The sequence below is a fragment of the Antrostomus carolinensis genome, unplaced genomic scaffold, assembly GCF_000700745.2.
Source record: "Antrostomus carolinensis isolate BGI_N321 unplaced genomic scaffold, ASM70074v2 scaffold14326, whole genome shotgun sequence".
Lineage (NCBI taxonomy): Eukaryota > Metazoa > Chordata > Aves > Caprimulgiformes > Caprimulgidae > Antrostomus > Antrostomus carolinensis.
The window spans coordinates 50,163-60,586 of record NW_010319899.1 but is presented as its reverse complement, the minus strand read 5'-3'; the positions used below and the strand labels follow the sequence as shown (position 1 = coordinate 60,586).

The 10,424-nt window shown below is 38.9% G+C and overlaps 1 protein-coding gene across 1 annotated transcript in view; it reads right to left on the bottom strand.

Moving 5' to 3' along the window:
- Positions 1–4,189: 4,189 nt before the first annotated feature.
- Positions 4,190–10,424, bottom strand: part of MAP7D2 (MAP7 domain containing 2) — a 37,060-nt gene continuing 30,825 nt past the window's right edge. Inside the window, exons 13-18 of the mRNA XM_029085308.1 lie at positions 10,184–10,288; positions 8,888–8,941; positions 8,142–8,220; positions 7,254–7,440; positions 5,326–5,605; positions 4,190–4,729 (exon numbers count right to left, since the gene is read on the bottom strand). Of these exons, the coding sequence (XP_028941141.1) occupies positions 5,356–5,605; positions 7,254–7,440; positions 8,142–8,220; positions 8,888–8,941; positions 10,184–10,288 (675 nt within the window). The 3' untranslated portion in view covers positions 4,190–4,729; positions 5,326–5,355. The remainder of the gene's footprint in view (positions 4,730–5,325; positions 5,606–7,253; positions 7,441–8,141; positions 8,221–8,887; positions 8,942–10,183; positions 10,289–10,424) is intronic.

The following is a 10,424-nucleotide window of genomic DNA, read 5'->3' as shown; positions in this document are numbered from 1 at the left end:
GATCTCTCCTGCATCACACTTGTTTTTTCTCTGGAAATCATTAAGGCTTGATTTCAGCAGGGATATACATCTATTTTCATAAAGCTCCCAAGTGAACATCACACACTGATTTCCAGAGCATTTATTTTTGATTCTGAAAATTGCAGGCCTCAGGCAATCGAACCCGCTAGTTTAAAAAAATTACTACCTCAGTCTTGAATCATTAAAAATACTATAAAATGTATTATTATACTTTGGTACTATAAGCTGGAGAACAAACAAGGCAACTGAGAAAACAAGTGTGAAAAATTATTCTGGTGGTCAAGAAACCATTTTCTTAGACTTTATGTAATTATTTTAAAAGCTTAAACATCCTTTCTCTTAGCGTCTCTGCCTGCAATTTTAAGGGCTTTCACACTTAACGTGTTGCTTCAACAGACAAATTGGCCAACTGAGTGAATAGCATCACCTACTCTTCAGCTGTAAGAGTTCATACGATAAACAATGGGCTAAAGAAGTGGGTGAGAGATAAGCAGTGTGGCTCATGGTGTTCTGGACTGGTATTATTGCCATGAACAGCAATAACAAGAATGCATCTGAATATCTTAAGGTTTCTATAATTTTTAAGTGGATGTATTCTGGAGTAGTTAAATTTAAAACCTGTTCTTCTTAAGATTAAAAATAAAATCCAGAAAAAATTGCACTCAGTCATAGTACACATTATATTTTCAGATTTTAGCATAGTGGCCGAGCAGTAATAAATTTTTCAGAATTTAATATTGATACTGAAAACTAACATCCCCAGATGTCTGGTAACTGCCATTTATATACATTTGCAAACACACACACACAGAGGCAGCATTGGTGAACAACCACTCTCCATGTTGTTTTTGGAGGCAACCAATAGCTTGAACAATATTCTTCTAAAATGAGAGCAAACAGGGAGTTTTTCAATCTCTATGTGGTTCTTGCATAGGGAAGGAGAGGGGAGGAGCAAGGAAGAAGTCCCAGAGGTCACTAAAGCAGGAGAAGGGGCAGCGTATCCCCACCGATTTGTTTGTGCCGCTTACAGGACAGTCTCCATCTGGTGCAGGATATGGGCCATGGCTCAGAGCAAACAAGATGCCAACCTCACAGAGTGAACAGTCTTCAGCTCTTGAGTATGAAACCGTTTACAAGGAAGGGACCACAGTCTAAATCTTTATGGGAAGGATGCCTTCTACTAGGCTTTCCAGGCTGCCTTCCATGTGCTGAAGCTCCAGAGGTCTCCTGGTATCCCAGGCTCCTCTGAGCAGCCATGACTGATGCTGGAGAAGGGCACAGCACTATCTTGGGCACCTGGGGTTGTGCAGCAGTACCAGAGGGGCAGAGCCACGCTGCTGATGCGTGAAATAGAAGCAGGGTGGGGGCAGGGGTGCCTGAGCTGGATAGGCTGGTGAGGCTGGGACCATGGTGGCGTGGGAATCAGGGAGAGGTGCTGCTGTCTTTTTGAGAGGTGTCAGAGGGAAGATCCCCATCAGCCAGAGTGGCAGCCTGTGCTATTGCTGTTGCTTTCTCCACATGCAGAATTTGTGCAATTACAGCAAGAAAGGATGCTTTCCCCACCTTCTAGCCCTTCATCACTAGATGAAAATGCAGCCTGGGGGTCCACCATCCACTGCTGCCTTTTTGTTTTGAAATGAACTCACTGGGGAGCCAGGAGGTCTCTGCTCAGGAGGTCTCTTTGCCAAGGCTTGAGGCAAGCTTTGGGTGTCATTTCCCAGGGCAGCCCCACAGAAAATGCTGAACCTAATCAGGGAGCTTCTGTGATGCTCTACTACCTCACAGGTATTATTTATGTATTAGAGACTTACTGATAATTATACTAGTCATTGAAAATAAATCTGGGAGAGGACAGTAGCAGTATCCTATTCTTCTTGGTATATACAATCCTGTTACTTTTATAAAGTGATCTGCAGGATCCTGTAACGTGGAAAAAAAAAATCCATTTATAAATCAATTTAAGAAAACCCATTCAATGATCACTGCTCTACTCTTTTCTTTCTTGCTTCTCATCACAGCTTGATTCTCAAGTGCTTTACAGCAGAAAAGCTCTACCAAGCACTTGTGTGAATCACCAGTGATCCTTTGGCACAGTAGGAAGACCACTGACAAATTAAAAGTAAAGCTCATTGCATAGACTTGAATCACAGCAGCAAACACCAATATTGGTATGAAGTTACATCATCAAAAGCAAAAAGGTGAAGCAATTTAACTCCTCAGCTAAGAGTACTTGCTCCAGATATTCAGCCAAATTTGTGAGGTTACATCTGAAAGCAAATATCAAGGAAAATACGCAATATCTTTCTTCATTAAGACTCACCATGCTTGCTCCCCTTCATCTTAGCAAATAACTGTGTGGACAAATCACAGGAATGACTCAAGAGGTAATAGGAGCGTGAGATAAACTGTCACCACAGAAAGTATTAATATACTTCATAATAAAAGTAAATTGTCTCATTTTTAATTTTGACTGAAGTTATGATTTAAAAAAAAAAAAACAAACCCAAAACTAAAACTTGTAAAAATGTTTGTCCCCCCACAATGTTTCACTAGAAAACTAACAGCAGCTCCAGGCTGGCCTCTTTCTAAGCAGCAGTATGTGCACGTTGCTTGAAGAGAAAATCAGCACTTATGTTATGGGTACCCTTACAGAACAGCTCCTGCACGCTTAACAGAGCGCTGTCTACCGGCCACTGCTCCCAAGTTTTCTCTTCCTTGTTTTCTTTGCCAAGCAATACCCTGGAGAGCAGAAGCTGGGGCTGCAAACTGGCTTTTATACCGTCACTAGCACCCTGGAAGCCACAGTTTGGAAGCTCTCACCTCAAGGTTCTTCCCCCAGCTGTCTGCATTTGTTCTGTGTATTGGCAAGACCTCAGAAAGCAAATTAGTATATGGCAAAGGAAATAATGGTGAAATATTTTGAGGCTCTGACAACTGCTCCTTCATTCAGTACTACACCCTCCTTCAGAAAACACCTCAGAACAAATTAACATATGTGTACTGTTAAATTAGTGATTTTTTTGCTGCAAGTAAAAAAGCTAAGAAACAAGTGAGATTCATAAATGAAAATGTATTTCACCTTTATACATGCTATACAGGTCATGCAAATACAGAAATCTACAGGTTATACAATGACACCGTTATAAAATATGTGACATTTGTCAAACACAATGCATCACAGCAAAACAAACTGGTTTTGTTTGTTTATTATTTAGGAAATAGATGAAGGACTAATTTGGAAGACACAGTACCATGCTACAACTTACTGCACAGTCAAAAGAAAGTATTTCTCTGAAGTACACTAATATAAATAGAGCTGGATTGCTGTAGGTGTGATTTCTTTATACATCGCACATTTATAACATCATTGGTTACTTTCCCGTTGCTGGCTTTAAAGAGCACAAGAACGGGGCTACAACTGAGCTCAAGCTATGCTGTGAACTCCCTCACATGTGAAAAAACCCAAACAAAAAAGCAAAAAAAAACCCCAAACCCCTCCACCCCTCCAAGTTTTGACTTCTTCTGTCTTAGTGTCCAAAGAGAGTTGTATTTATAAATAATTCTTAGAAGGAACTGGACAAAAGTGTCCCCAAAGCAGCACATGATCTAGCATATAGTTATCGTAGTTCACCAACAGAAAAAAGGTTAACACTGTATGGCACATGATGTCATCTTCATGTGAGTTTTTCCATACAGATGCTTACAGAATGTCAAAGGGGCTAGCAGTGCTCCCTGTCTCTCTCAGCCTTTGTCCTGCTGCTGCAATACTTGCATGTTGTTTTGCTGCTGACTGAATCAATCTCGTTTTGTTGAGCCTATAGGAAGCCAAAATACTTCTCCACATGATAGAAAGCCTGCTGGTATTAATCAAGTGTCTGCATCTTCAAAGATTATCATGTTACCTCACCCGCCAGACCACTCACTTGGATCTACTACAGCTATACTATATATATATATATATATATATTAAGGGATTATACGAGGCATTGTGCCTACTTTGTTTACAGGTGTTGCACAAGTATTTTTTTAAACACATAATTGATAGTCACTCCCGGACTAATCAATATTAACCAGTAAGTGCCACTAGTGACTAAAAGTGTCAACATAACCATAACGGAACAACTCCCACACTCCACAGTAAGAAGGCTCTTTTCATTCCAGCAGCTGTATATTTTTCAAGCCTCTTCAGCTACAGTTTTGAATTATACACCTGCATAAAAGTTGCCAGTAACTCCTTATGAAAGACAAGAAAAAAAAAGAAAAAAGATAGGCACAAAACTAAAGTACAGAATATTATTTCATTTCAATGCACTGTGGGCAAACCTCATCATTATTTACAAGAAAACAACGTCTAAATAGATGTATGATAAAGCTTAAGGAAGAATCACTTCAAAATAAAATGCACAGGTAAGAGTCACAGTGAAGTGTTGAGATGAATTTTAAATTAAAAGATTATTAAGTGCTTTATTAGCAGCTAAAGCTCAATTCTAATGCACAGTCTTCCCTGAAACCACCAAGGCTCTAGATCACTGGCTTCTGCCAAAAGCAACCAGTTATTCAACATATTCCCTGGGAAGACAAAGTTATATTCAGCTCTGATTATTTGAAATCCAGTGTTCAAGGACTGCAGAAGCTTTTTCAAGTGTCAAGCTCATATTTTACTGCCAGTAGCATCACAGGGATATACATCCTCCACAAACTGCTACCTCTGTCAACTAAAAAAGAAAGAGAGAAGAATATCAAGTCAGCTATGACAGGTGACCTCAGTTTTGTAATTTAGAATAAACTCTTTCAAAAAATTAGACCGTGGCATTGTACTTGGAAACTGTCTCTAAAGCCTACTATGCTTGTTCATATTGTTTGCAGGCTTTCCAGGATAAGTGACTGTACACTATGCTGCGAGTATTTGCAGCAGCAACAGAGCGTAAGCAGCAACAATAACTACTACTTCCTAGGCTGGCCCCCCTTTTAACTGTTTTCTTCATGCAAATAGGCTCCAAAGATTTGTAGGAAATATATCATTTTGATGAATAAAAAAAGCAACTCCCCTCATTAATTCTGAATGGTAAAGGAAATGTTTCCATTTCCCAGATACTTTTGGTTGCTACGATACGCTCAGTTCGCATCTGATGCTAATTTACAAAGAGCTGCAACTACGAAAGATTACGCTGAATTTAGGTATCTAGGAGACCAGCTTTTTTCCTCTCTCCACATACGCTGTTTACAACTGCTATGTTTTTCTGGGAAGCTCATAAGTAATCACAGCTATTTATCATACCTAAGATGTTTATCTTAATACTGTACCTTTATCTGTTCTGCTGAGAAGCGGGGTTGTCAACAGATAGAATTAAGTGTATTTTCTTGTCCTGGACTGTTAAATCCCTCAATTAAGTTTTTGTTACAGTCATCTAGGCTAATGGTATCAGTGGACATCTTGGAGTATGTAGCTTGGCCTGTGAAATCCAAGAGATCTTCAAGAGCCTTGGCATTACTTGTCCCATTTTGGTCCAAAGAAACACCAGGCATGAGTTCATTCATGGGTGAATATTCGGGGATAGAGATAAGTTCCTCTTTTGAAACTGGGCTATACAGAAGATAAACAAAAGGAAGACACAGAATAAGAGGTGTGTAACTTTTCATTAACCAACAATCAAATTAATCTGTCCAAAAACTACTACTTATCTTAAGGCCAGCTGCAGCAAGGCTTTACCTAGAATATGTCCCAATCCAAATAAAAAGAGGTTACCCTGTTCATGACAGAGGTCATATCTAAGCCATATTCCTTAAAGACTAAGGTTTGTGGTAGCTGTGTGACATGAACACTGATCTCCTAAAAACACATTTCTGGTAGTTTACTGCCAGCCCATTGTTTCAGTCCCTGCACCATTCCCTTACTTAAATGTTTACTGCATCTTGCAAATTATTGTCCTGACCCTGCAAACACTTACCTAAAGCACTCAAACAAAAAGTTATTTTTTACAACCTTATGATATACTTCAGATATTAAAAATCCTAGAATTTAATACAAGAAGTGCTGCTGCCAGCTGATGCTTTGCCAAGACTAGTAAGGCTAGTGCACTTCAGTCTGGAGAAGAGAAAGCAGAGGAAAGATTTCACAATGATTTCTAAAACCCTGAAGGAGCAGTGGATAAGTTGAGGGCGAAACTATTGCACATCAAATCCTGCAACACAAAACCCAGGGGTGCCCAATGACACTAGTAAGAGACAGGGTTTACCACCTATCAAAGAATGCAATTTACCTAGTGGAGTGGGACTGCACTGTGGAACTTGCTGCCAGATGAGGTCCTGGATGCAAACATTACCAGTAGGTTGAAAAAGGAGTTGGATAAACTCCCAGGCAACAGGTCCATCAGTGGGTATTTCAAAGGGCAAGGCAGAGTTGTGCCCTCTAACATCCCTAATGTAACACTTGGGTGGTCTTGGACTGCAGAAAGTGGTAGGCTCAGGCACTCTCCCTAACTAGTTTTTCTTACTGATACTCTCCAAGACTAAACAATGGGCTAGAATAACATTCTGGTCTGTCCCAGTAAGGCACGTCTCGTGTGTTTATGCAGATTTACTGGAAATACTGAAACGTATGAGAGATCAGGTTGGTTTGCTGATTAAGGAAGGGTCGTATATAAAAATTCCATCTTTATAATTCAGAGCTAGCTTTCTCATAGCAGCCTTAAATTATCAACTTCCTTCATTCCTGCAAGTCTCACATCAAAATCCAACAGTATTTAATATAAACTAAGTTATTTACTGATTTCCATACATTTGTTCCAGTTAAGTACTTAAAATTCTAAATTAATTAGATTCTTTATTCTTTTTGTATGGAGGGAGAAAAGCTCATGCATCAAAGCTATGCAGTCTTGACATAAGTTAAAAAAAAAATTGTGACACCTGACAATATCTACAGTAGCTACTTTCACAGAACAACCTGAAAGGTTTGGACAAACTTGTATGGAATCCATAAGTAAGGGCTGCAGAAGGATTTCAGAGCCCTCCCTCCCCCCAAAATACATGAGTGAGAGACGAGGTTCTGTTGACTCTTGTCTGAATCAATCAATTTGCGTCTTGACAGCAGTGGAATACACCACAGTAGGCACCTGACTGCCCCATTGTGGGGTAGGTGAGAAGTAAAGCAGTAAAGTACTAATAAATTAAACAGAAAACTGTGTGTGTCTAATATGAACTCCACAATTTCTATTGGTAGATACGGTCTGTACCTCACATCCATGGACTGAACCTCATCTGTTGAGTCTTCCATGCTGTTAGACTTCCCATCAACAGCTTCCACCTGAATAAGTCCTGGAACTGACTTTAGTCCATTAGCAACTACGTCTTGGGAAGGAATTACAGAGGCAGCACTTTCTAAGCTTTTATTTTTCAGGCAGGTTGCCAATCCATTGATCTCTATAAAAAGAAGGTTAGAAATTATGACAGTAGCAACTTCTTTATTTAAATAGTTTAAAAAAAAGTGCTTTTAAGTTACAAATCGAGTAGAAAGGAAGATTGACAATGCAGTAGGACACAGTTTCATCTATGACTCATCACACTATACTGTCAATCCTCTTTTCCACTCTAAAATTGCTCTTTATGCTACAACTTTTAAACTTGAGGGAACAGGAAAAGAAGGTTTTATCTTTTATGTCATGTACTAAAAGCCTTAGCCTGGGAAAGTAAGCAAAATATAGAAAAATGCCAGATATGTGTATTTTATTAATTAATTCTTTAAATACATATGCATTTGTCAACTCAAATTAAACATAAGATTTATAGCAATGCTATAAAAAGTTTGCAAGCTCGGTTGTGTGCAAAAATTTTCTACCTACAGAATTTGCAGGTAGATGGCAGCAGCCAAAGCTGTTGGCAGACTGGAACTTCTCATTTAGAGAAATGGTAGGTCAGGTACTAAAATGGAGGAGAAACTTTCTTCTGCTTCTGCTTACGTGGCAAAACAAAGCTGAATCTCCATTTTGTAACGTTTGTCATTGACACAAACGTAGCTGTTCTTTTTGAGATTAAAGCAAAGAACACAGTGCTCTGTCTGAGATTACAAAACTCTGAAAAGAAATAACTGTGAAAACAGGTCAGAAAAATATTGCAATTTTTACCTGGCTGGTTGAGAACAAGGGTCTTTGGTTGCTTTTCCACATTCAGAGTTGATGGTACCTCCAGTTTTGTTTCTTCCTTCTGTAAACAAGTAATGAGGCAACTGTATTAGATGAAGGACTGTAACCTTCATGGAACTGACTGGATTTGAAACTTGTGAAATTGCCCAGGGTCATGGGGTAGTCAGAGGTCACTGACAGCAAGAGGATTTTTCTTTTTTTTTTTCCTTTTTAATTAGGCATATTATTTATTTGTTTATTTTACTTCAAACATTATCTGAAAGTAACTGAAGAAAGTTTCCTCAGTAGAAAACTTAGAATAAAAGTGAAAACTTGACTTTCCATCACTTACTAGCTGGACACAATTGCCTTGTTCTCAGTCCTACATTCCTGGCAGGCTTAACACGGGGAGGTCAGTAACTAATTCACTGACTGGTACAAAGCAGGAGAAGATACATCACAGCAGCAAACCTGACAGCTCCAGTATCCAGGACCTGGATGGGCTCCTGCCAGCTTGCCAGATAGTAAGGGAGGCAAGTCTGCAACAGCTGCATAAAGCTGTGTCTCTGTAGCAGTAGCACAACAACTGTGACACAGCAACAGTCATTCTCAGTCTGAAATGCAACTAAAATTTGAGTGCAGATGGTACATAAATACACCTACTAACATGGAACTACTCTAGAGTTTAATTTTCACATATGGGTAATAAAATAAAGCAAAATACACTGTAGCCGCTCACTGTTTCATACCTTTATTTCTGGTGTTTCACTCCTCCTTGTTCTCTTCATGATTTCATCTATTCTCTAGAAATCAAAATAAATCAGAGGATGAGAAGGCAGACAGAGTATTTAACACGAGAGACTGATAAAGGAGAAAAAAAGACAAAAATAAGAACTTTATGTCATGACCTCATTCCCTGCCTGTCCTGAAAAAGGGAGAATAAATAAGAAAAACAAAGAAAACAAAAGACAAAACAGCTGGGAGCTGGCTTTCATGTATCAGATCTCACAGAACATGACTTTCTCAGTAGACACAATTTAGAGACAAACATTTTAATATCAGTTGTTTGCAGTTATAGGTTGTGCTCAGCTCTAGAAAAAGACATTTATTTAAAACCAACAACCATGATTTTCATCTAGTTGTTTTTCCAACTATTTCTAAATAGGTGCTTTAAAAACAGTTAGGCTTTTTGGCATGGAAGAGGAAAATGAAATAGCTTAAGTTATTCTTGATGGAAGTGTGTAAGGCATTACCCTAAACTACTTCCCCCCTCCCCTTCTTTGTTCATTAAGAAAATCCCTCCCAACAAACTTTGCCTCTTTGCACTACTGTGAAAGGAAACTGTTTCAGATTTAAAGACACTTTGGTTTGGTATTCTAATCTCCAACTGCAACATGCTTCCAGCTCAGTGGTAAACAGTTAAAAATAACATATTGGAATAACATATATGGAAAGATGACCTCTAATAACCAGAGCAAGCTTCTGCAGCTCGTTCTCTCTTTCCTGCCACAGAACTGTAGCTAAAGCTAAGTTATGCAGCTCCAGCCATTTCCATAGTGTGGTCGTGGCCAGACAGCCCTGCTGCCTCTGCTCAACACAACCAGAGACAAGCCAGGTGGGAGAAAACCTGTTTATTAATCACATTAACTTTCTCAATTAATGACACAGAGCTTTTGTTGAGTAAGTTTTAAAACAAAGTCACTCATGTTCCTCAATAGTCTGTGATGTCCTGGGCTGGGCAGCAATCGATGTTTGCCTTGGCATGCCATTCCCTGTTTGTCTCAGGCATTTAACTTTGTGGGTAGAGGCAAATTCTGTGTTTGTTCAGTGCCCAGGAGAAACTCATTTGCCTTAGGCAATTCCACTTTGTTACAATGTGGATGTCCACGTTCCCCTAACACGCAACTAACAAATACTAAATTAGGCAGAAATATCAATCCTTAATCCCTCCAGATTATTATTTCTAGATACTATTGGCTGCTTCCTGGGTTATGTATTTAAACTAGAAATGAAATAATTATCTTAAATGAGATGCAAATATCTACCTTCTTCCGCTCCAGTCTTTCTTGCTCAATTTGCTGCATGATTTGTTCCCTTTCAAGACGAAGTTGTTCAGCTGCTTCACGGGCTTTGATTTCCGCTTCTTCCCTCTAATAAAAATGTGTAAAATACGATAGGACCATTATTTATTTCAAGCAGATACTATAAGGTATTTATTTATATGTATATATAAAGATAAGTATACATATATATGTATATAAAGTTTCACATTTGTGTTTGAGATGG